General features: G+C 48.2%; 10 protein-coding genes across 20 annotated transcripts; 6 read left to right on the forward strand and 4 right to left on the reverse strand.

Annotated features, from left to right (window-relative positions):
- Positions 1–540: 540 nt before the first annotated feature.
- Positions 541–5,275, reverse strand: TERG_05253 (uncharacterized protein; the record flags this gene model as incomplete). Its single annotated transcript, XM_003234612.1, has 2 exons — positions 541–652; positions 711–5,275. The coding sequence occupies 2 exons, from the start codon at positions 5,273–5,275 to the stop codon at positions 541–543; spliced, it is 4,677 nt and encodes a 1,558-aa protein (XP_003234660.1).
- Positions 5,276–5,482: 207 nt separating this feature from the next.
- On the forward strand, positions 5,483–9,356 carry TERG_05254 (translation initiation factor RLI1). Of its 11 annotated transcripts, XM_047749947.1 has the most exons (8): positions 6,152–6,309; positions 6,370–6,394; positions 6,480–6,491; positions 6,549–6,951; positions 7,009–7,170; positions 7,222–7,318; positions 7,371–8,442; positions 8,499–9,288. In XM_047749947.1, the coding sequence occupies exons 1-8, from the start codon at positions 6,290–6,292 to the stop codon at positions 8,520–8,522; spliced, it is 1,815 nt and encodes a 604-aa protein (XP_047606542.1). In that variant the 5' UTR covers positions 6,152–6,289; the 3' UTR covers positions 8,523–9,288. The 11 variants fall into 11 exon arrangements, with proteins under 11 accessions (XP_047606543.1, XP_047606550.1, XP_047606541.1 ...); XM_047748397.1 differs by having other exon boundaries at positions 7,371–9,288; XM_047749948.1 differs by having other exon boundaries at positions 5,483–6,951; positions 8,499–9,356.
- On the reverse strand, positions 9,232–11,154 carry TERG_05255 (uncharacterized protein; the record flags this gene model as incomplete). Its single annotated transcript, XM_003234614.2, has 2 exons — positions 9,232–10,236; positions 10,303–11,154. The coding sequence occupies 2 exons, from the start codon at positions 11,152–11,154 to the stop codon at positions 9,232–9,234; spliced, it is 1,857 nt and encodes a 618-aa protein (XP_003234662.2).
- Positions 11,155–11,407: 253 nt separating this feature from the next.
- On the forward strand, positions 11,408–11,788 carry TERG_12257 (uncharacterized protein; the record flags this gene model as incomplete). Its single annotated transcript, XM_047751242.1, has 1 exon — positions 11,408–11,788. The coding sequence occupies one exon, from the start codon at positions 11,408–11,410 to the stop codon at positions 11,786–11,788; it is 381 nt and encodes a 126-aa protein (XP_047606551.1).
- A 462-nt stretch (positions 11,789–12,250) lies between these two features.
- On the forward strand, positions 12,251–14,113 carry TERG_05256 (uncharacterized protein; the record flags this gene model as incomplete). Its single annotated transcript, XM_003234615.1, has 4 exons — positions 12,251–12,410; positions 12,474–12,752; positions 12,810–13,878; positions 13,948–14,113. The coding sequence occupies 4 exons, from the start codon at positions 12,251–12,253 to the stop codon at positions 14,111–14,113; spliced, it is 1,674 nt and encodes a 557-aa protein (XP_003234663.1).
- A 491-nt stretch (positions 14,114–14,604) lies between these two features.
- TERG_05257 (uncharacterized protein) lies at positions 14,605–15,810 on the forward strand (the record flags this gene model as incomplete). The annotated part of the gene is made up of 6 exons (XM_003234616.1): positions 14,605–14,670; positions 14,797–14,887; positions 14,967–14,992; positions 15,087–15,435; positions 15,509–15,675; positions 15,739–15,810. 6 exons carry the CDS (start codon positions 14,605–14,607, stop codon positions 15,808–15,810), a joined length of 771 nt encoding a protein of 256 aa, XP_003234664.1.
- Positions 15,811–16,151: 341 nt separating this feature from the next.
- TERG_05258 (uncharacterized protein) lies at positions 16,152–17,849 on the reverse strand (the record flags this gene model as incomplete). Its single annotated transcript, XM_003234617.1, has 5 exons — positions 16,152–16,794; positions 16,845–17,116; positions 17,176–17,276; positions 17,334–17,429; positions 17,495–17,849. 5 exons carry the CDS (start codon positions 17,847–17,849, stop codon positions 16,152–16,154), a joined length of 1,467 nt encoding a protein of 488 aa, XP_003234665.1.
- A 206-nt stretch (positions 17,850–18,055) lies between these two features.
- On the forward strand, positions 18,056–18,382 carry TERG_12258 (uncharacterized protein; the record flags this gene model as incomplete). The annotated part of the gene is made up of 1 exon (XM_047751243.1): positions 18,056–18,382. One exon carries the CDS (start codon positions 18,056–18,058, stop codon positions 18,380–18,382), a length of 327 nt encoding a protein of 108 aa, XP_047606552.1.
- A 604-nt stretch (positions 18,383–18,986) lies between these two features.
- Positions 18,987–20,235, reverse strand: TERG_05259 (uncharacterized protein; the record flags this gene model as incomplete). The annotated part of the gene is made up of 3 exons (XM_003234618.2): positions 18,987–19,361; positions 19,422–19,744; positions 19,815–20,235. The coding sequence occupies 3 exons, from the start codon at positions 20,233–20,235 to the stop codon at positions 18,987–18,989; spliced, it is 1,119 nt and encodes a 372-aa protein (XP_003234666.2).
- Positions 20,236–22,658: 2,423 nt separating this feature from the next.
- TERG_05260 (uncharacterized protein) lies at positions 22,659–24,613 on the forward strand (the record flags this gene model as incomplete). Its single annotated transcript, XM_003234619.2, has 6 exons — positions 22,659–22,973; positions 23,049–23,460; positions 23,516–23,919; positions 23,985–24,189; positions 24,252–24,440; positions 24,504–24,613. The coding sequence occupies exons 1-6, from the start codon at positions 22,695–22,697 to the stop codon at positions 24,611–24,613; spliced, it is 1,599 nt and encodes a 532-aa protein (XP_003234667.1). The 5' UTR covers positions 22,659–22,694.
- Positions 24,614–25,046: the final 433 nt, after the last annotated feature.

Below are 25,046 nucleotides of genomic sequence, written 5' to 3' on the forward strand. Positions count from 1 at the left end.
GACTATGTATACCTCCCGGCCTGATCGCTCATAAGCTTCAACGCTCCTCAGATCAAACACCCCCAGCCCCAGAGCAACAAAAAGAAAAAGAAAGGCAATTACGGCTTTTGAGGACAAGAAATAAACGGTATAAAAAGCAATGGGAAACGTGGCTCATCTAGAAATACATATAATCCAGGCAAGGCTATGGGTGAACATAACATCAATGGAAACGAGGAAAAGCAAATAGAGGAAGACGAAGCAGAAGCCGGGGGGAATTATATTGAATCAACCCTAATTCTTCCCGGGAGTTTAATACCACACCAGGAAGAAACGGAATAAACGCCGTTCACAAATGCAAGCAAACTCCAGCGGCTCCAAGCCAGAGAACCAAATAAAAGGTGAATAAATGGAAATAAAAAAGTAACATAGATATCGCGGGAAATGTAATATAGTAGTAAGATGATGAAGTGATATCCGGTAGCAATGTGGTCAATATTTTGCGTAGGTTGGATGGCAGATAGATGTTCGATGAAAGATCGGAAAGAGAAGGCAGGGGAATTAGTTTGAGGCTTCGACGCGTCCCCCATCCTTCGCTATCTTTTCGTACATAGTGAGAAGTGCGCTCCCAGGTGTTCCTTTGTTCGGCCAGTAAGTAATAGCACAGTAATCCCTGCGTAAAGGTTAGTATAACGGAATCATGAAAGTGATAGGAACATATTAAAACGAACCATAATCTTTCTTCAAGTGAAGCTGCAGTTTCTTGACCGTCGAGAATACCATGGATGAAGTCTCCAACCACTTGCAGTAATCGGCGAAGTTCAGCAACTCGCTGTGACTTGCTTGGAATATTCTCCTTAGTGACCTGTGACACTCGTCGTAGATGCTCGCGAATGGGCTTGAAGATACTTCGAAGCGTAGTGTCACCGCCCGTTGGAGTACGATCATCACTACGACGGCGATGTGCTTCTTCCTTGGAATGTCTGCGCGCTTTATCTGAATCGACAGGCTTCCCACGGTCTCTTTCCCGGTCTCGATCTCGATGATCTCGTAATGGAGTGTGAGATCCATCCGCGCTATCCCGACTGGCACGGTTTTGCATACGGCGCCTCGACTTTTCGCTTTCTCTACCTTTTCGTGGGAGAGAGGGAGCAGGAGAGGCAGAAACGGTTCGATGAGCATTCCGAGAATTGACTTTCTTATTGTTCCGGTGGTGGTTTTCCAAAGCTTTCCTTGCCGCGGCGTTGGAACCATTGCTGGCTTTCGCCTTAAGAACCGATATGAGGTAATCTGCTCTTCGAACCAGATGTACAGCCCCGGGAGATTTCGATCCTTCACCCTTGCCGCTCAATCGCTCTTGCTTGCGGTCGACACGGTGCTCATCGAGGAAAAATTTGTCGCTTAGGCCTAGTTCGGGATCATCGCGGATCTGTGTCCATGCTCCGTAGCCGTGACGAGCAATGCCCAGACACAGCATTCCATCTTCTCGAGCACCCCATGAGCAGGAGTAATCAGCACCTTTGGTAGCTTCTGGTATGCGGAAACTCGTTATGTCCTGTAAACTGGAGGTAGCCTCACGTAGAAGACGCATTTCCCCAGGCCTACTAACGATAGTTTCCGCATTGATGCGTTTGACACCCTTGTGATCGAAAAGGATTGCCTTCCGCTCCTTTTTAGTAAAGCTCTTACCCTCACGTTCAAGGGCACGAATTCTGTTGTTTTCCTCCTGTTCAAGAGCAGTAGCCTTTTCAATGACCTCATTGAGCGCGTCTTTCACAACGGTAAGATCGCGGTTCACGAGGCGTGCTTCTTTTATGATTTCTTCCTGGCGATCCTTCATATCACCGTATCTCAGGTATGCACGGATGAGATGTCGGTATTCCTTCTCACTTAGAGGTGCACTGGGATCTGGGCCTTCGGCATCAGACATGATTTCGGCATCCAAATTCACTTGTTGGCGAGCTCGCCGCTTGGCTTTCCGCTCCTCGCGTTCATCGCTGATCATGGCATTAGAATTTGTGTTTTCAGTAGGCTCTTCCTTCGGGGGCGGCCTTCTTTGAGCTTCTAGTTCTTCCTCTGCTTTGATCTTCTCTAGGTATTCCTTTGGAATGATATCGTCCCATGAAAGGTCATCGAACTTGACATCAACATATTGGCATTCATTGATAAAGTCGATTCCTCCGCTAACCTCAATAGCATCTTCCTCGACAGTCTTGTGTTCTTCAGCATTGGCAAGAACAGCATCAATGTCAAGTTCTTCAAGTTTCTTCTGGTTATCAGATTGCTCGAACATTCGCTGTCCGCGCTGTTTGAGAATCCGCGAGATATCATCGAAGGAAGTAGGTTCATTGACATGATGACCAGCTTGAGCAAGCTTGTTTTTGAGGCTAGTAGCTTCATTGTCGGTAACACCTCTTTGGATGGTTATGAACTCCAGCAACAGCTTATTTCTCGCTCTTTCCAAGACCTCCTCTTCAACTGTATCCTTGGAGACCAGACGATATACGCTGACAGGCTTTGTTTGCCCTATACGGTGAGCTCGAGCCATAGCCTGCAAATCAGCTTGTGGGTTCCAATCTGAATCGAATAATATAACTGTATCGGCTGTCATCAGGTTGATACCAAGGCCACCAGCACGGGTGGAGAGTAAAAAGGTGAAGTCAGTACTGCCCGGAGCATTGTAGTGTTCGATGGCGAGGCGACGAGGGCCGGCGGCAATGGTGCCATCCAGACGCTGGTAGTTGAAACCTCGAGCATCCATGTAGTTAGCCAAAATGTTCAACATTCGAACCATCTGACTGAAAATCAGCACACGATGGCCATCATTCTTTAGCTTAGTCAGGAGCTGATCGAGAACCATCATCTTCCCGCTACTGGTAACGAGGGCCTTAAGTTGGTCTTCCCGCCGTGTGCTTCCTCCAGCTTGCTCTTCAGGGCCCCAGAACATGAATGGATGATTACTAGCTTTCTTCAACTCCATCATGATATTGAGTAGGGACGGTTTAGGCCCCTTACCGCCGTGGTTGAGGGCGTCGTAGTTCTTGGTCAGAATGTTTTTATACAGTTCGAGTTGGACATCTGATAACTCAACGCGAATGATCTTTTCAGACTTTGGCGGAAGCTCACTCTCGACTTTGGACTTGGTTCGACGAAGCATATAGGGCTGAATAGCTTGGGTCAGGTCAGCCAGCTTTGCACTGGCAGCTTCTGAGTTTAGGTCCATATTCTCGTCAATTTCGATGACGCCTGGATTGAGAAAGTCCATCAAGGCAGAGAGTTCCCCCAAGTTGTTTTGAACTGGAGTTCCCGTTATAAGGAGCCTACAGGACGACTTGAAATCAAGTAGTTTGGTATATAGCTGTGAGTCACGATTCTTCAATCTATGCGCTTCATCAATTGCCATAAATTGCCATTTGATTTGGTTTAAAAAGCTTGCATCTTGCAGAACATATTCATAAGTGGTGAGGAGAACATTGAATTTAGGACGTTTCAAATTGCCATCAGCCAAAAGCTCGTAGTCTTTGATGATCCTTCGAGCAGGCTCCGGACCGCTGTAGACGATGTAGTTGACGTCAGGTGTCCAATAGTCAAATGTCTCACTCCAGGCAGGCATGGTACTTAATGGGACGATGACGATGAACGGGCCCTGTTGCTGTCTGACATGCCGTAGCCAGTTGATGAATGCTACCGTCTGGACAGTTTTACCTAGGCCCATTTCGTCGGCAAGGACAACGTTGCGGCCGCGGACCCAGTTGTAAGCAAGGAAGTTGACTCCCTTAATCTGGAACTCCTTGAGTTGACCGTTCTGTATAAAGTCTGGGTTGGTATGGATAGGTTCGAACTTGGAGCGGGTTGCAGGATTAGACTCCGCTCTGGAGGAGATCGGAGGGTGGGAGCAGCGGTCGAGGTAGGCATCAATCTGGGCTTGAGCCATGTTGCTTATGAGGCTTCCTTCCTCCCATGTACAGCCATCGTAAGGTAAACGTTTCCATTTGATGTAGTACTCGGTTGCGCCATCAACTTCACGGGAGCCGATTACACGTTCGACCTGTTTGAAGTGGTCAATTTTCTCAATATATCGTTCGCGATCAAGACTCCATTTCTCCCGTTCCTCCGGGATAACATCTGGATCTCTCATGAAGAGGATCTCCTGTTCGATCTCTCTCCGGATATAGTTGTCTAGACGTCTGATGCCACGACAGTTAGCAAGGGTATCGACTGTTTCCCAGGTTGCATGGTAATGTGCTAAACCCTGCCACTTGGTGTAGTATTCGCAGTCACGGCGGCCTAGATCAGGCTTTTCAAGGTCTACACCTTCTTTGAAGCGATGATAGAGGATCTTGTCGATGGCCGGTGTGGTGTCATCAACGGTATATGTCCATTCTCCAGGAGTACCTTCTTCATACTCATCTTCAAACATGTTATCGTCACTCTCTTCGTTGTAATTACAGACCTTGTTTGCCCGCCGTGTTGAAAAGCGAACTTCACCATGTGTAGGTATGTAGGAGTTTTTCAGATCATTTTGGTTGTTCCGGCGTTGCTTTTTCCCCTGTCGACTGCGACGCGGACCTTCATACGCGTCACTATCAGAGTCTGACGACGATTCAGGCATCTGAACCGGGGAAGGACGGTCAGAGGTACGGCCGGGACGACGACGTTTTGGGGGTGGGGCAACATCAGACTCGGAGGCTGAGGACTCTTGATCCAGTCGCCGAGTTGGACGAGCGCGTCCACTCCGTCGTAGGCCGTAGAGAGTAGGGTTGTTTCTGATATATTCCTCTTCGTCAACAGAGGATTTGCGTTTCACTCCCCTTTTAGAGCCCGGTGAGGATGAAAACATCTCCGACGGAGGGGCATCTACGCCGTTCTCCATTGTGAATTCAGCAACGTCCTCGCCAGCCGCGTCTTCCGAGCCCCCAATGCTTTCATCGTCAGAAGAATGGCGTGAGCTCATCCCGGCATCAACACCGTTGACACTTTCATCGTCGTCATCAACGTTTGCCGAAGCTGCGTCTTCTTCGGCATTCATAGATTCATTGGAGGCATCGGAGTCGTCCATATTCTCTGGGTTTGAAGGGAACATCTCGCCATCACTAGGCGCATCTGGCATGGGAACATTATCGTGAAGCCCATAGCCAGGTGGTGAGCGTAGAGGACTATGCCCATTACGTATATCGAGGGGGAGGGTGTTCGGGATCACCACGGTCGAGGCTACGTTTTGGTCGCAATTAGCATTGAGCAGGCAATTGCAGTCAAACGCGGGAACAAAGCGCACAGAAAGACAGGCGAGGAGCATGTGGCCAGTTATTATTGTATTATAGGTAGCTATAGCTCCTCAGGTAGGCATAGGAACGCGGGGATAGATGGGGTCTGATGTATTTATAGATGAAATTTGATGGAAATGGGGATGGATGAACGGGTGTTCAGGACGGCCAGCGCGTGAATATGGAGGCCAGCCCAGGCAGACAGAGAAGCAAAAACAGTTATACAGACAGCAAAGCCGACAGCAGAGAGCTCTACAAGCTCGGCTTCCATACAATAAGCCAGGAATAGGGGGGGTTGGAGCGCGGTGCTGGGGGTGTCAACTATGGGAACAGAGGGCCGGGGGCGGTATCTCTCGCTCTGTGGAAGACGACACAGAAAACCACTTACGATCCATAACGTGGTAGCCCCCAGGCGCGACCAGGGACCGGCTGAGCGGTTCAGCGTGTCGATGAGGCAGAGGTGGCCGGCAAAAGGGCGCTGTTCGTTGTCTCTATAAATGTGCTTTCTTCGGTGGATTTTTGTCTGGCGGCGGAAGGACGACGCAGAAGCAAAGGAAAAAAAAGGAAGAAGAGGTGGAAAGGTCAGACGGCCGTTGTCTTTGCCTCTTGAGGCTAGACTGGCTGAGTAAGAGATGAGTCAGTCAATAGCTTAGTCATTGATTAGATAATGATTTGTGTTATTGCTGACTCATCACAACGCACGAACCACAGGCCGTGGATAAGTAAGCCGAAAAAAGGCAAAAAGTTTAGAAAAAAGGAAAGACAAAAAAAAAAGACACAAAACAAGGACTTCAACTCTGCCGTCCACCCACCGACACCCGCAGCGTCCAACGGCCACCGCGTTCTTGTTTCTTCGTTGAAAAGAGCTCCCTTCCTCCTGATAGACAGCAGGTCGAGGAGCAATCAGTTGGGTCGTTTTGGCTACCAGGCGGACTCGATAAAAGCTGCTGGAATTTTTTCTTTTTCTCTTCAATACTGCCCCTCCACAAAATAAATTTATCTAGTTACAGGACACCTATATACGACAGCATTCGCAGCCATCCACCATGTCTGATAAGCTAACTAGGTATGCTATTACTGCATTTATGCTACAAGAACTCAGACTAATCCCTCTTTGTTACTATAGGATTGCTATCGTTAACAGCGATAAGGTATCTATACTATAACCCCGCTATATTTATATACCCTTGGTTAGTTACGGGATTCTGACGCCAAAATCTTTCACCCATATAACAGTGCAAGCCAAAGGTTAGTGAGCTTGAATGCCACCCTCAATTGAACGGTCAACTGACTAGCAATATGCAGAAATGTCGCCAGGAATGCAAAAAGTCTTGCCCAGTGGTCCGTACTGGCAAGCTTTGCATTGAAGTCGCCCCAGACTCGAAAATTGCGTTTATCTCGGAACGGCTATGCATTGGCTGTGGTATCTGCCCAAAGAAATGTCCATTTGGTGCAATCCATATCATCAACCTGCCCACCAACCTGGAGTCTCAGGTCACCCACCGTTACTCAGCCAACAGCTTCAAGCTTCATCGACTTCCCATGCCCCGTCTGGGTCAGGTTCTTGGATTGGTTGGAACAAACGGTATTGGAAAGAGTACTGCACTCAAGATTCTTAGTGGAAAGCTCAAGCCCAACTTGGGTCGATATGACAACCCACCGGACTGGGAAGAAATCTTAAAGTATTTCCGTGGATCTGAGCTTCAAAGTAAGTTCCCTCCATAGACATGCGGGGGTTAAAACATATACTAACAAATGCCTGAAGACTACTTCACAAAGGTCCTAGAAGACGATCTCAAGGCTGTCGTCAAGCCCCAGTATGTCGACCAGATCCCTCGAGCTGTCAAGGGCCCGGTAAAGGAGGTCGGCGCTCTCCTGGAGGCACGCGCTCAGATGGACAATATGGAGCATGTCATGGATGTCCTAGGTATGTAATCTTTCATGTCCAAGATAGCTCTCTTCTAACTCTCCATTTTAGAACTCCAGCAAGTCAAAAACCGTGAGATCGGCCTGCTCTCTGGTGGAGAACTCCAACGTTTTGCCATTGGCCTTGTCTGCGTTCAGCAAGCGGACGTGTAAGTCAACCTCATGCCCGGAGTCGAAGAAGATGATCTAATACTAGACTAGTTACATGTTCGATGAGCCTTCTTCCTACTTGGATGTCAAGCAGCGTCTTGCTGCTGCACGTATGATTCGTGAACTTCTTCGACCAGACGACTACGTTATTGTCGTCGAGCACGATTTGTCCGTTCTAGACTACCTCTCTGACTTTATCTGTGTTCTATACGGTCGCCCTGCCGTTTATGGTGTGGTTACACTCCCAGCCTCAGTCCGTGAAGGTATCAACGTCTTCCTTGATGGTCACATCCTAACAGAGAATCTTCGTTTCCGTGAAGAATCTTTGACTTTCCGAATCGCTGAAGCTGGAGATGATATAATGATTGATAAAGATAGAGCCTTCAGCTATCCAAAAATGGAGAAGACACTTGGAAACTTCCACCTTACCATTGATAGCGGTCAGTTCACCGACTCCGAAATCATTGTCATGATGGGAGAAAATGGAACAGGCAAGACTACGTTCTGTAAGATGTTGGCTGGCGCAATTAAACCAGACGGTGGTCAGAACGTCCCTCCAATGAACATCAGTATGAAACCACAAACTATCACACCCAAGTTCCAAGGCACTGTTCGACAGCTCTTTTTCAAGAAGATTAAGGCTGCCTTCTTGTCGCCACAGTTCCAGACTGATGTGTACAAGCCACTTAAGCTGGATGACTTCATTGACCAAGAAGTCCAAAACTTGTCTGGTGGTGAATTGCAGCGTGTTGCTATCGTCTTGGCCCTAGGTATGCCAGCTGATATTTACTTGATTGACGAGCCGAGTGCGTATCTTGATTCCGAGCAGCGTATCGTTGCTGCTCGTGTTATCAAGAGATTCATTATGCACACTAAGAAGACCGCATTCGTCGTTGAGCACGATTTCATTATGGCCACCTATCTTGCGGACCGTGTCATCTTGTTCGAAGGAGCTCCTTCCGTCAAGTCAAAGGCAAACAAGCCCGAATCTCTTCTTACAGGGTGCAACCGCTTCCTTCAGAACCTAGATGTCACCTTCAGACGTGACCCCAGCACCTACAGACCACGTATCAACAAGTATAATTCCCAACTTGACCAGGAGCAGAAGTTGAGTGGAAACTTCGTAAGTTTTAACTGTCCGTGGCCACACTATTTTGTGTCTAACGTTATAACTTCTAGTTCTTCTTGGAAGAAGAGAGTTGAAAAGGCTGTTCCACGGGATAATCGCCATGATGGTCGTAATCGTCGATGGTCTCACTGGCAGGAGAACTACTGGAGGGTTGTAAGGGACTGCCGCTTGAACCGTGTCAGTATCTCCAGCCTAAATGCCGGCCAAGGATGGCGTACCATCCGCTTCTTCGGAGAGGAGACGTCATATGGTGATGACGATGACGACGATGACACAAAGAATTTTCCATGCGCCGGGTCATCTGCATAAATGTTTGAATACTTGTGACAGAACTACCTGTTCATGATTTCTATGCCACGCCCTTCCACAAGTCTCATACAATGTGGAAAAGAGACGCCCAGTGATGGCTATGAGGCTCGCGATGTCGATCGACGCCTACTATGTGATGCCGCTGCGCACACTCGGTAGCGCCCTATGAGTTCAAGAATTTGAAAAGGTTACAAACCAACTTGCAGTTTCCTCGAATAAAACTTGCCTTTCTATTCTTTTGTGCCTGTACCGTTTTCACGGGATGATAAACCTGTACCTCAATTTTGGTGATATGATTCAACATCTTTCTCCACTCCACTCGTTTGAAACAAAAAATTTGGTTGAATGGATGGACTATCCAACGCTTAGAGGAATTGGCCTATGTAGTTATCGAGTCTAAAGTTCTAAACTATGGAAATATAGGCTAAGATGTTGGTTTGGTGAAAAATACAGAAACAGATCAGTATACGTCTCCTAGTCTTCCTCAATCTCGCCTTCCTCGCTGCCAGAATGAACAGCCTTCTCTTCCGCCACAGGTGCTGCCTTCTCTTCCTTTTCTTTGCCCCGTCTCCCGCCATTCGCGACACTTAGGCGATCAGGCTCACGCCTGTACCGTTTTGCGGACCGGCTGCCAACGCTCTCAGTATCACTATCACGGCGTCTGCGGCGCTCACTAGTCACACTACGTGCAGCGGTATCGGTATCACCGCCTCCGTAATCCAGTTCGTCGCGACTGGTTCGAGGGTCAGCGCGACTATGGTAGAATCTATCTCTTTCATCTTCTCGGATACGGCGATCTCGACGATGCCGAGAAATGCTCCTATCACGATCACGACCTCTGTCCCGATCTCTTTCACGATCGCGGTCGCGGTCTCTACGATCACGGTCATGATGCCTAGGCGGTGATGAAAATCCGCTGGCTTTGCGATATGATCTTTCCCGGTCTGCTTGGGCTTTGCGGCGATCCGCTTCGTACGCATCTGGTTCAGGGGTACGGCTACGACGTCCAGAGCCTGACCATCTCTGTCCATTGCGGTCATCTCGGTCTACACGGTCGTAGTGGTCGCGGCGTGATGGCCGATCCCGTCCGCGGGCTTCGCGATCACGTTCAGCATCCTCCTCTTTTTCCTTCAAACGGCGCACAACTTTTTCGAATGCCGAGCGGCGTGCGTCCTCCGATTCTACCGCTCGGTATTCCTCCATCTTTTCGATTCTGGGTTTTACATCTTCCCAGGTATCATTTGCCTGAACCGGGGGTTCAAGGTGCTTGATGCGTGATCGTAGAAGATCAATCGCGCGCCGCTGTTGCCGATTAGCTGCATGCTTCTCATCTTCTGTACGTCGAAGGAGCTTCTCTTGTAGACGATCAAAGATGAGCTGGAGAGTGTCTTGGTCAATTGTAGCAGTACGACGATCAGTTCTCATCACAGATTTAAACTCATCAAACGTAGTTTTCAAAGTTGTTTCAAACCGTTTATCCTAGAATCAAAATGTTAATGCCACTTTTAAATCACTTAGATAAACGATCAAATATATAGAACTTACATCAAGAACATCTAGGACATCATTTCTTGGCCCACGGATAGCACGTTCTTCCTCTTCAACCACGTCCCAGAATAAATCTAGAGGGCTGGACCCAGATTGTCCAAGCATTGCCGTATATCTTGGATCTTCTTCAATAAATGGGTAGATATTCATCCACTTGCTACCCGCTTTGATCTTGCCTTGAGACCTAAGCTCTTGTAGCAAAGATATAAAAGCATCTCTTGCTTGACGTTCTCTTCTAGTCTTACTAGCTTTTTGCTGCTGTCTGACGTCGTTGAACACTCGTTCAAGAGACTTAATATGATTCTCAAATGCGGTTAGGATATCCGATTTGGTCAACGCCTTAAACTTTTCATCCCCTTGGATTTTTTCATTAGACTGAATTATCTCTTGCGCTTCTGACCAGCGAGTGTAGGGCTCCAAATTCAAGGTTTTCAAAATATCAACTAGGTCATCCCGTGCGGATTTACGCGCATTGGCTTGCTTCTCGGCGTGCTCCTTTTTCAGCTCCGATTTATACTCCTCGAACAGCTGCCTGCGTTCACCCTCATCATCTGTGGATCGAAAAATAGTTTCACCTTCGATAATAGGTCGAATGGTTTTCCAGCGGGTATAATGCTTGATTTCGGGGTGGCTCTTCAACATGGTACCGAAATCTGCTCTCAATTTAGCAAACCTCTCTTTTGCCTTGTCCTTTTCTTGCGCGCGAACTTCAAGAACGTATTTGTCAAATGCGGCCTTTCGGTCTCTGGGATCCTTAAGTGAACGGTATTGAGGGTCCTTGATGACGGCACGCATAACTTGCTCCCAAGACCAGTCTGGTTGAACGTTGCTGCGTCGAAGGAGTCTCATGAAAGTAGCTTCTGCCTCCTCAAACGAAGCAAAACCGGAGTCGGACTGCTGATTTGCTGCAGCTATTGCGTTAGCACCGTTGATGTCAATGCCACCTCCATATCCGTGTCGTCGATCGTTTGCGCTTCGGTCATGCTCGTCACGATCGTGAGCTGGAGTTTGGTATGTCGGGAATGCGCCTACACCGCCAGCAACAAAGGTCGGAGCACTAAGGATAGCTATATTAGATTTTGCCTATGCAATTCCAGAGACCATGGAAAACGTACGCAGAGGCTGGCTTAGAAACGGCCTGAGCTTGAGCTTGAGCTTGAGCTTGAGCATTTTTGTAAACTTCTGGCATTTCCCAAGAGCTTTGTTTGGTTTCGGTGTTATACCAGTACTTGCGCCCACCCGCAGCAGTATATTCTTTCCATGGCTGATTTGCCAAAGCGCGCTGGAGAGCTATCAGCAGTGTTCAAAAATAGCGGTACAAGGAAAAGAATACACACCTCCACTGGAGTCATTAATTCCAATGGTTTGGTCCATTGGGTGGCTTTGGTTTGAACATTGTAGTAGTAAACCCTGCCCTCGGCATTCCGTGCCTCCTGCCAGAGAGCTGGCGGTATCTGTAGACTTTCTGGGGCATTCATCGTGACGAGTCAGAGGTGCTTTCCAAGTTACAGCAGGTTTGTTTCCTGCTTAAGCGGGCGACACCGAACACAATACTGCGAAAACGCACTGCAAGCAACCCGCCAGCGACGCCGCAGGTTTCCCGAGAGTGAGCTGTTCAAGGTATCGTCGTCGGCTGTGTCTGTTGATCTCGACATAAAGATTGAAGCTTCTGAGACTTTTGGCGCGCGAAGAAATCTTAGCACGTGTCACGTGAAGAAGGACCCCTTCCATTGGGCCTGCGACGTTTGCCTATTTGGGAATTCCATGTGGTTCGATTTTTGGACATCAACTTCCTGCAAAATCAAGCAGAGAAGAGATCAGGTCTTTTTGCTTGGTATTATTTTGATTCTATGATTGTCAGTAGCTAGAAGTGCGAGGATTAGCCTGTGCCTTTCATTGTAGTTACCTCGTTTTGGTGAGGCCTACATGATACCCTTATGTTAACATGTCTGAAAACCAATTCCTACAAGATGCGACGCTGGATACGGTCATCCCGCACGCTTCAGATCTGAATATAGAAGATGTGCTGGGGACTGTACAGGAGAGTTCTGGGGATCCAGGAACATATCTTTCAAAAATTCAACAACGTCAACTGCTGTTTTTCGGTACGGATTTCGACTCCTAGCTTTCGGGTTGTTGCTATCACATTACTGATACTAGTCGAACAGACGAACACATTACACTCTACCTAGTGCTTTGTCTATCTGATTTCCCAAAGGACAGTCTAGAGGCTTGCATATCAAACCTCAGTGTACGTTTTGAAGTCCTCGCCATTGATGAAGGAGGTTCGAGTGAGCCAGGAGAAGAGGAGCAGAGCTCGAAGGATTTAATATATTCCCAAACCGTGGATAAGAAAGATGATCCATTCGTCATTGTTGATGAAGCTGTCGGAGATGGAGGGGATGGAAACCATGCATATGTGATATGGAAATCAGAAGCATTCCTCTGTTAGTATCTAGCCCAGCTATGCAGTATAACCCCTTCCTAAGCTAACATGATCTTAGACCGACCTCGAGTGCGCCTAAGGCATCCATCCGTTGTTTTTACGGCATCTGCAAGCTATAGCCCCCAAGGCTCACAGACCTCAGCCAGCAATGACCAATATCTGCCTCGACTCACGCCAGCTTCTACAAATATATTTCAACCCTTGACCGCTGCCGGAGAGGATATAGATCCGTACCTTCCTGCCTCTCGGATATTACGGCTTGTCCCCTCTACCCAGCCCGAAGGGTCAATGTATAACATCCAGCAGAGGTCGTATCACCCCGTTCGCATTATCCCGGCTGCCAGTGCTAGGATTAGATATTCCCGATCGGCCGCAGTTTTGAAAAAGTTATCAACAACTGCTAGCCTCGACTTTGAGGCAACTCCGTTTACCAGCTATGAAGTTGTTTTGGAAGAGGCTAACTTATCCCTAACTAATGGAACAGTGGAACCCCTGGCTCAAGCAATTGGCTTCTCACCCCCTATCAGCTGTCCAGCACGGGATGATATCTCATTGGTCTATAAACTCATATCCTCAGAATTTGCCGATGGCGCACCAGTGACATCTATGCTTGACATCTCACTCAAAGTGACTGTGCTAGTCTCAGACGAATGTTGCCCAAAGATCTCGATGCGCTGGAGGACAAGCGTTGACTTCTCCAGGCCTACAAACCAGTCCTTAGGAGGCGTTAGTAATATGTTGCGACGAAGTATCATATCCCGTGGGAGCGACCAGTCCATGCAAGAACCAACAATGCCGCAGGTCACCTCTTTTACTCCTACGGACCATGGAGTGAAGATATCATTCTTCGGTCCTCCTAGCGTCGAGGTTGGCAAGCCATTTGACTGGGATGTTTTTATTGTAAACACTTCCACGAAAGTGAGAAAATTCGGGCTTTCTGCTGTCCCGTTTCGAAGACGCTCAGACGCGCGAACACATGTTCCCCGGCCGTCATCGTCTTCCTCCATAAAGAGAGCAGATGAAGTTGCAGAGGCTGTTGTTGACGAAAACATTGTCTATGCAATGCAACAAAATGCGGCCCCTCATGAGACCGATCTTCTTTGCCTCAGCACCGATTCAAAAATAGGGTAAGCGGCCTGTCATCTGCTACGAGAGGTACAAGCTGGTCACTGCGATTGCTGACTCTTATTCACCAGGCCTCTCCACCCCGGTACATGCCATTCCACAAGACTAAGGCTCCTCCCGCTATCCCCAGGGCTTCTACACTTGGAGGTTGTGAGACTCGTCGACCTGGCGTCAAACGAAACCATGGAGATCCGAGATTTGCCTGACATTGTAGCGTACGCAAATGCCGATATTTAAGGGGCTTGTCCAACAGCGGATCGCCCGGTAATACAGCGCATGAAGTAGAATATAGATGGCGGGTTGCATATGAAGGACCCGGTCGATAATAAGGACAACTCCCTACGGAGCACTAAGTACACCCTGCCTGATCGGCCCCTTATGACTATCATCGCCCTCCTCTCTGCTTCTCCTGCCGGTTCTTCGGCTTTGCTTGTGAAAGAAAGCGCAGGCTCGTATACATCTTAGTCATGCACTTAACTAGTTACTAAGCAGCTTTCTTCCACTCTGATTGGTTGCTTTGCTCGACTTGCAGCCTTTTTCCAGCAACTTCAAATCTCTTTGAGCGTCAAAAGCGCCAAACGGAGCAAAAAAGGGCCTTGCGTCATACAGCAACAGGACGGCGAGGACATCTCCACGCCTAACCAGGTCTCGCTCTATCCACAGCCGCCCGCATCTACGTCCATCTACGCAAGGTCGAGAGAAGACAGTCGAGACGGTCCCAGACAGCCATGATTAACCAGTCGAAATGGGGTCTGCTCAGGGCCTTGGACAGCCGATATATCTACGGTCGTGTGGTCAGTTGAAACCTTACCAGCATTTGTTGGATCAACATTCTTGCGCTTCCCGCTACTCCAGAAGCCGAGATAGAGGTTGTATTATGCCAGCATTGCTCAAGAACTAACCGTTTTCTTCATATCTAGCCTCTGCTACATGCCATCATATTCCTCATCGAGATCGCCGTGACCATGAGGCTGATAGCCAAATTTAATACGTACTATGCTCAGAATCCCGGTATGTCCCGGGCATCACCGTTATCCCTTAATATATGACTGGGACCAAGATAAGAGGCTAACAATGATTTGCACGACAGTTCTGACAACAATGGTGACGAATGCTGTAAGGATACCTCGACCCTTGCTTGCCTCCCGCCAGGAGTTCAGAGATACGGAGGGGGTTACTAGAACCGTGCTGACGGGAATTAATCCTATAGGTTTTGGGTGGAATAGCGGACACGGTTGCACAGTCGATATCCGCCATAAGTGCCAGATGCAAGGAACTACCGAGGCACCGGGATACAACCAGCTTCATCTCAATTGATTTGCAAGACTTGGAGAAGGAAAAACCACCGGCTGTGGGAGAACTGAATTTCTACAGAAGGCGGCCTGCTCCGTTTGACTTTGAGAGACTCACTCGCTTTATGGCCTATGGCTTCTTCATGGCGCCCATCCAGCACCGGTGGTTCAGCTTCTTATCCCACATATTCCCGGTGACCCAGTCCCATGCAACCATTCCAGCATTAAAGCGTGTTGCGATGGACCAACTCATCTTTGCTCCAATCGGTATATACCCTCATTTGCACCCTCGAATTCCCCCCACCCTAGAGTGGGAGAAGAAGATAACTAACATGGTTAGGTCTGGCGTGTTTCTTCACCTTTATGACCGTGGCAGAAGGGGGTGGCCGTCGTGCTCTGTCTCGTAAATTCGAAGACGTCTATCTTCCAACCCTGAAGGCTAATTTCGTGCTCTGGCCAGCCGTGCAAATCATGAATTTCCGTTTAATTCCTATTCAGTTCCAGATCGTATGTGTTATCCAGCCATAGGCCTCAGGTTGTTCTTCTTATCACTTGCTAACACAGATTTAGCCATTCGTGTCCTCGGTCGGGATTGCCTGGACTGCTTACTTGTCACTAACTAACTCTGCCGAGGAAGAGTAAGAACATGACAAACTATTTCCTTTTCCATTCTTTCTATTTTCTCTTGGGTGGGGCTCGGAGTTGTGGTTCTACATGGGAATAGGCCGTGCGATGCAAATGATGGAGCGCCTTCAATGGTTATATAGTAATGTTCATACTCGGGTTCGTGATGTATTTCCAAGTTTTTCGTTGATTCAGGTGGACTGTGTAGAGACTCCAGGTCTTTATACCATGATATTTATCTATGGGGTTCGTTGTGAGGCTTTGCAGTATTGAATAATACAGAAATCATCTATTATCATTTAATATCATTAATTCTTTTGATGCTTCATATACTGCTAGCTATTATCCAAAAACATGCTCTAATACGAGAACCTGAACGATGGATGATCGTCTCCGAGATTAGTGACTTCTTCCTCCGGTAACTGAAATCGATAATCTCGGCCTCCCGCATCGCGGATTCGATTTTCCCGAATGAGAACGAAGAGGAGTATAATACAAGCAATTCCACATAGCCAGAATGCTCCCAGGGTAGTGCCAAACCCAGTCTGATATAGGGGCTTTTCTGAATCTAAAAATATATTGCTCGCAAGTATGCCTCCAAAGTTACCAAACGCAACTTGGAAGGAGGTAGAAAAGGAGCGTTTATAGTGTCCTGCCATGCAATTGCTGAGCCATGTCACGCAGATCGGCTGTGTGATAAAAGTGCCAATGGTAATCGCAAAGACGGCAAAGTATCGAGCTCCTATGGGAACATGTTGCTGGCAGAGAAGCAGGACGTAGCCGACGGTCGCTACGACGCAACCCAAAATAGTGAAAGCAAAGCGATGGCGTATAGCGTCGGAAACCCAGGCTAGAGCTAGGGTGATGACGGTTGAAACAACAAAGATTGGGATGCTCATTACTTGAGCTTTGAGCGGTGCCCAGCCGAATTGATGGAGGATGGTAGGAGTGAAGAAAGCAGTAGCATATCCAGATGTCACAGCTCCAAAGTACATGACCATCCTAAGTCAATATAAGCCTGTAGTCCCCATGAAGATATATGCATAGCTTACCCAAGATATATCTTAATATCAAATAAGCAGCGTTTCAGGGCTGGTCGGTCGAGGCGGTTCATTTGTGCACCATTATTATCAAAAGTCAAACGGGCAAGGAGCATCTTCCGCTCTTGATCGTTCAAGAATTTGGCCGTCTCCGGCCAATCGACAATGAAGAACTTTGAGATAATGGCAAAGACGACGGTAGCGAGTCCTTCAATGACGAAGATCCAGCGCCATCCACTGTAACCTGCTGTTCCATCCAGACGAGCAATTCCGTATGCAAGTAGCTATCAACTGTTAGTATGTAGTATATACATGGCGGATTATGGGTCAAGGGCAAACTCACTCCGCTGAAGGCACCGGCAATGATACTGGCAGAGAAGAAAAAGTTGACTCGTTTTTGGAGTTCATGTCTTCTGTAGTACATGGAGATGAGGTAGACACACCCTGGGAACTTGGTTAACATTGAGCACGAATCCTAATGTATAACGAGGTATAAAATACCTGGGAAGAACCCAGCCTCAAACATCCCGAGCAGAAATCGACATACAACCAGTCCTGCAAAGCTTTTAGTGACGCCCTGGCAGATAGTAACCACCCCTATACAGCTAGTCAGTGATATAAAGCAACATCTTAAGTGATAGTCCTCATGTTTAATCACTAACCCCATGCTGCAATTATACCGCTTATCCATGTTGAAGGCGCCACTTTCTTCAAGATCAAATTGCTGGGAAGTTCGCAAAGGATATATGGGATGAAGAATATCAACAGCGCAATGCTGTAGTCCCGCCCAGACATGTTGAGATCCTTCTCCAGGCCCTGAAGTCGAGCATTGCCAATGTTGATTCGATCGAGAAACGCAAGCAAAAATAAGAAAGTAAGAACCGGCACAACGTGGAGATCACATTTGCGAAGAAGCCGTTTCTCAGCTTCAGTATTATGGACAATGTCTAAAGACCCAGGGTCACTAGCTGGCGTCTTCATGACGGCCTCGCTGGCCGTGGCTTTCTCGCTCATCATCGGGTATCGGATCAGGCCAGAATCCACCTGTCGAACGGTTCAAATGGGCTGAAGCTGGCGGGACGCCAGCAAACCCAACAAGAGGATATAAACATGCTTAAAATAAAAGAAAAGAACAGCTCTAGCCAGCTTCTCCAATCGGCTGTGGATCCCAGAATATAAAATATCGAGTACCTAGCTGCATAATCTTACGCGGTATTCGCCGTATGGGAGAGTACATACGACTACCGCGGAAGAAATCTTGCCCGCCATTCGACTTGGGGACCAGGATACTGATCGATCCCAGCACTTATAGCACTACCTCTGTGACATGGGACACGATCACTGTGCCAATCAAGTTGAATGCACGGCCAAGGCGGTTGCTGCAAGCGGAGAGGAGAATCCAGGGATTTGCTGCAGAAGGGCGGTTTGCTGGCGAGGACGAAGCACTACTTTTGAGGGAGCCTTGCCACGGTCGTGTTGCAGCAAGGCAAGGCAGGTCTGCATCCCGATCACCCAGTGGAATACATATTCCGTCACCCATTGTTAGTTAGTTATATGATTGTCTTAGAGGAATGTGAATCCTGCTCTTGGTTGACTGGGTCAAGGGTTGCATCCCAGCCTGACAGGAGTCTCTCGGGATGTACCTCTATGTTCCAGAAACATCAGATAATCCCGCCAGCAGGCAGGAAACTGGCGCTTGCAGGGTCCAGGTGCCTTTGAACCCTCGAATCCTTGAATAATTTTGGATCCTTGAGCCGGAGACTAACTGTGGAGGAGGTTAGCTGCTCCTGACGTGCGCAAGCCAAGCGAATGGAGTGCATATCTTGGGCGTCCAGAGGAATGTCATGCGCTCGTACGGAGTACCGCAGCCAGGATTAACTCGCATTTCCGGCTGAGAAAAAGAGAAGAAAATACCAGTACCAAGGCAAAGTACGATGAATCGTAAGCGACCAACAACGGCTGAGATGTTTGCTCGCGATACCCCGAGACAACTTGGCAGCGTAGTTAGAACGGTTGTTTTAAGCATAAAGAGAGTCAAGACGGGTAGTTAGCTAAAAAGGGGTTATATATATTTGTCGTTATATAACTAGTTGATGAACTACTAACTTGCTGGCTTGTATCCACCTGTGGGCAGTTGGATAACCGTGTCCATATTTACAAGACTTTGGTTCTCTCGTCCGATTCTCTGATCCATTGATCCAACTTTGCTCGATCACGCACCCTGAAACCGACTTTGAACGGCCGAGGGTCGAGAGTCAGCGAGGTCTTGTTATCAGTGCAGTCGATGGGATCGAGTACGGGATCATCCGCCCTGTCCTTTGCCGGAACGATCGTAAAAGCGGAGATTATACGGAGAAACGCAGTGAAGAGCTCACGGTTCGCGAGATGCGAGCCCGCGCACATACGACTTCCTGCACCATAGGCATAATGTGGCGTGCCCGTCCCGTCGGCAACGTCGAGGTAGCGCTCTGGTCGGAATTCGAAGGGCTCCTTGAAGTGGTTGGAGTCGTAGTTGGCAGCATACGCATTCTGGTTGTCTAGTCAGCCATAGGGAGTACAGGGTAACTTGTTAAAATGCTGATGTCTTACCATAAAAAAGGTGGTTCCAGCGGGAATCACAGAGTCCTTCCAGGTGATGTCCTTGATACTGACACGGGGAAGGCAGATGGGGATTACAATAAAGAAGCGAAGGACCTCCTTCACCAGAGCTGTGATATACGGGACCTTCTCCTCAACTAGACATTTCTCCCAGGCGTCTCCGTCGGGATAGACCTTCATGATCTCCTCATAAGCGCGAGCCTGAATCTCCTGGCCATGCTCAGAGGCCAGGTATGCTATCCCCATGATCAGGTTCCCCGGGACAGTGTCAAGACCAGCAGACACCATGGTCAAACAAATTGACTTACACTCCGCTGAGAATGAGCGTCAGTATAGAGTAACTAGTCGTGAAAGCGCTTGAAAGGCAGCATCTGGGAGACTCACCTTCGTTGAGCTTTGCTTCGGGGTCCTTGATTATATTTCCCGTGATGCATGGCTTATCGGTGCCATTTGCAATACGCTCCTTTAGCATCTCAAGCAGCTTGCTCATGTACTTATCTCGACGTTCCCGAAACTCGATTGACTGGCTGTTGCTGGTAGGCCATAGTCTGAGAAGCGGGATATAGTCCTGCCAGTTATTGCTGGTGCTTCTGAAGTTGCTAACCGCGCGCTCCACCGTCACAATCTCCTTCAACAGCTCATCGTCGATGCTACCATCTATACGGATGCCGTAGTTCAGGGTCAGACTAGTGTTAAGGGCGAAACGCTGGAAATATGGGTTCGGATCGATATCAACTGTCCCATCCTTGCTGTCTGCCAACAGCTCCTTGATGCTGGTAGTCGATTCCAGGTCGATGATTGGCATGTAGGACTGTACTGCAGGCCTGTTCAGGGCTGTCGCAGCAGCCTTGCGGCGTCTCTTGCAGGATTCGTCCCACGGCGATGTTCCAATGGTGAATCCCTGGGAGCTGGAAACGACGGAATGGAATGTGTGTAACTTTGGCCGTGAAATCAAGGACGACTGGTGTGTTATCCATAGGTACTTCACAGACTCGAAGGTATTGGCAAAGATAACTCTCTATCCCAGCTATTATTAGCAACTACACGATTCTGATAGTTCAGTCATAGGCTGGTGCTACTCACCCTATTGCCCAGCCGGACCTGGAAGACGGGTCCATACTCCTTCACCCAGGCGGCCGCTCGTTTAGCATGCGAGTCTCCTAGCTGGAGGAGGTTGCCAAACATTGGCACCCCAGGTATCTCCGGGAGATTCTTGACCTTAGCAACATCGGTCTTGTTGAAATATTTAAGAAGCAGGTAACCAATGGCCACGAGGGCTATCAGTATCGTGTGGGAAGCCATCCCGCCAGCTCTTTGCAGAGTAGATAAGATAGATAGCAAACCGCTACAGCTCAATCAGCTACAATCACCGGTGGACATATATTTATGACCCTTCCGGATCGACCACAGGGGATGACAATGCGGCCCTGCTGGATATATATCTTTTTTTCCCAAAAGTGGCCATTGGTGCCCGCAGGACATCTCCCCCAGACGCATCATCGACACTGAACCAACTCCCGCACACACACTGAGCTGCCGTCTTCCGCATATCAGCATCGTCGCAAGCACGGTGATTGGGCCAGCAATCTTTTCATCCTAGGGCAAACTTACACAAGCGTGCAGGGGGCGGAATCTGTTCCACCCCCACAGGGAAGCAAAGTAGACGGCTCAGGAGCCACCGTCAGGGCGATATCTCCAACTCTGGCCTGCTGAGAGGGCTTTGGCCAGCGGCAAACTCAGTCGTAAAGTTCTGGCATCTCCTGAATGAGCCTTTTTATGCTCGCGGGTTTATTCCGCCCTTATATTTATTTCTAGCCTCGGTCGAGTCAATGGAGTTTTATAGTTACTCAGAGACATCGACGGCCAGGTGTGTATTTGTAGCGACGACTCCACATGTATTTTCTGGCTGTCCTGGTCTCCATGATGTCTGCTGGTCAGGGTATCTAGTTGTACGGAGCTAGCTCCGGGCTGGTTGCTGAGGCGTCCTGGTTATCTAGTCGCGCTTCGTTGTTACCTTCGTGCGGCTGAAATTACGTCCATGGCACGGACAAGACGGCAAGTCGCTAGAGCCCAGATAGCCAGTTATATCAGTGACCATCTATAATCCCTTATTTCAGTAAATAAAATCTTTTTAATATGATAAAATAATTGATCAACGTACAATAATATGGGAGATCAGCATATGCCAAATTCTTCCCTCGATGGACTTAGTCAGCAAGACTCGCCAAAGGGTTAAAGAGTTTGCTGAGTAAGCGTAAGCTGAAATGGTTAGTCAGAATGTGTTACTAATTAGCTTAGTCATCTTCACTACTCCTACCAGGATAAGAATATAGTCAAAGATAATAATGTCAAAGATACAACTATTCCGTAAATCGACCAAAGGGACTATCCTCTCTGCAGTCAAATAAGGGGCTTCCCTTAGGCTCAGCGGCTTGATAAACAGCCACGAGACTGACACTTTTCCGGCACAGTTGAGAGATGCATCCAAGAAAATCTTCAACACGGTCGATAGCCAACACAGGCGACAAAACGGTTCCCAGAATAAAGCCACTGTAAAAAGTGCGAAGAGAAGGTGTTGAGGATGTTCAGGGCGTGAATAGGCCTGGTTTACGCTTAATCTTGAAGCAGGCGGCTCAATTAATCTTGGTCCAGCTATGCTGCCAATGAGGCTATACAAAAGCATGCGCCAATTCTGAATCTCTGGGTCAACTTTACAGATATCATGAGATCCAATTGGTCTCTTAATAGTATGAAGTCTACGAAGTGCCTTTTTTTTTTTTTTTTTTTAAAAAAAAAAAAAAAAAAAAAAAAATATGATTAAATTAGTTACAATCTCCTGACTCTGTAACTAACTACTCTAGTCTCAATGCTGAAACCCCACATACAGTTTCTTCTGCTAAGTCCCAGAACCCTACTGGAGGATACATGCCGTATTCAGCATAATTAGCCCTGGGCACAAGAGTGAGGAGGATAAGGCGAAGGGCGAGAACGAGGTGAGGAATAGCCGGCGAGGCTCTGGCACTAGGGTTGACTAGTTCGTTAATTCAAAATGAGAACATCGAGAGTCGCCCATAATTAGTTTACCTAGGTAGCTCGTCTACCGGCACCCCCTCAGCGGATTACCGACGAGCCGGCAGCGGTTTGGTAGAGCGTCTGTGTAGTTAGTTATAGGCGCCGGGTTCTCTGGCGGTTTGCTCGGTCGACGTCAAGGACGACCCCAAAAGAAGAGGATAGTTGGATATCACCAGCAGAAACACCCTCACGATGACCAAAACGCAGTGGCAGGCAATCAGCACGGCAAAGCAAAAGGCCCTGCTTGCCTCGATTCCTCCAGAATGGCTGATACATGCTGATATCCTCCCGCCGGACTCTCAGCCGGACGTCTCAGCCTGGCCTGAAACCTCTGGATGGTTCACCAAGGCTGAGCTCGAGATCACTTCTTCTCCGGCAGCCGTCATCCTCGAGAAAACCGCTTCAGGGTCATGGACGGCCGAGTCAGTCGCTCGGGCGTTCTGCAAAAGAGCTGCGGCTGCCCACCAGCTTGTATAACTATACCACCACCCTTAGTCAAATCAACCGCAGGGACATTCGAATAGGTTAACTAACTGGCGATACTAGACAAACTGTCTATCAGAGACTTTGTTTCCTGAGGCCATCAAGGCTGCTCAGGCGCTTGATACCCACCTTGCAGCCACTGGGAAGCTCCTGGGGCCGTTGCACGGCCTTCCTATATCTATCAAGGATAACTTCAACATCGCTGGCAAGGACTCCACACTCGGCTTCACAGCCTGGGTTGGGCAGCCAGCAACGCATAACAGCGTATTGATAGATCTGCTAAAGGCAGCCGGGGCAATACTCTACGTCAAAACCAATGTGCCCACGGCCATGATGATTGCGGAAACCGTTAACAATGTCTTTGGCCGGACCACGAACCCCCTTAACCGTCTTACCTCTTCTGGAGGGTCTTCAGGAGGCGAGTCAGCTTTAATAGCATTCCGAGGGAGTCCCCTTGGAGTCGGCACTGATATTGGTAGGATATCCATGGTTATCATCTTGCAATTTTAGCTAGCACTAATCTACCCTAGGGGGATCTCTGCGTATACCCGCCGCACTCACAGGAATCTTTACTCTGAAGCCCTCTTTTGGCCGTTTCCCTAACTTCAAGACCAAATCTGGTCTTGCGGGACAAGAGTCAGTGACCAGCGTCAATGGCCCCATGGCACGAGATCTACACTCTATCTCTATCTGGGCCGAAGCAGTCGTCGGTTCTCAGCCATGGAACACCGACCCCAAATGCCTTCCTATTCCATGGAGACAAGTTGAGCTCAAAAGGGGCTTGAAAATAGGCATTCTGTGGAACGATGGCATGGTCAGGCCCACTCCCCCCGTCAGAAGAGCTCTGAAAGAAACAGCAGAGAAGTTGAGGCTGGCAGGTCATGAAGTTATCGACTGGGAACCCATTGGCCATGCTCAAGCTGCCGATATACTAGTATGAATAGCTATCTCCTTGCTCTCATTCCACAAGAACTTTCACTCCGTCTAATGGAACTATAGGACCGCTTCTTTCTCTCCGATGGTGGAAAGTCGGTTGAAAAACTGCTTGCAATGTCTGATGAGCCTATCCGCCCTGAGATGGAACGGTATGGTCGTGCAGTGGACCATGGCGTATATAACCTATGGCAACTCCATCAAGAACGAAATACCCTGCAAAAGGACTACTTGGACCGATGGAACGCATTAGGACTCGATGCTATATTGGGTATGCTTTATCTTCAATGGATACATGAATATCTTAAATACCATGCTAATTCCTCGAAATAGCCCCAACGACACCCTTTGCTGCCATCGAACATTCTAAATTCAGGCATGTCGCTTATACGGGCGTGTTCAATATTTTGGACTATTCCTGCATATCATTTCCCTGCAATGTTGCCGTTGATCAAGCCGTTGATGTCCCAGCAGTTGGCGAAACACCACTTAGCAAGGAAGATGCTTTGGTACAGAGTGAATGTATGTCTTTCCCATTTCTTTACCGTTTTCCAGCCAGGTTAGCACATCGCTAATGGACTGTAGATAACCCCAGTGCCATTCACGGAATGCCTGTCAGCCTTCAACTAGTTGGGCGCCGGCTCGAGGAAGAGAAGGTGGTGAAGATGTGTGATGCCATTTTACAGGCACTATGATCTACCACTCCTATTTTCGTTATATTACTTGTCGGCAATATACACTCTTGGATCTGATAGAAATGATAGAAAGATGTATCAGTATTTCTAATATGGTTTTCCACCTGCTACAATTTTGGTTATGAACTTTTCAGTATTGTTGGATCAAACTAGTATCTCTACTACATGCTATCAAAAAAAAACTAGATAAGGTATTTTTTTTCCTTTACTTCCCTCTTTTGGCGAGCTAGGGTACCGAGAGTTGGCTTGGGGCAGTATAAGGGCTAGTACAAAGGGATATGTGTGGGAGGCACGGCCTTCGCCATTCAAGACGAAGTTATTATAAATAGAACACGGGAGATTATAGAAGTCTGTGCCACTTTATTATGTTTTTGCGATGCAAGTGCTTTGGGCAGACACCGTTGCATGGATGGTGCGCTGGGCTTGAGGTGGG

This window comes from Trichophyton rubrum, assembly GCF_000151425.1.
Source record: "Trichophyton rubrum CBS 118892 genomic scaffold supercont2.5, whole genome shotgun sequence".
Taxonomy (NCBI): Eukaryota; Fungi; Ascomycota; class Eurotiomycetes; order Onygenales; family Arthrodermataceae; genus Trichophyton; species Trichophyton rubrum.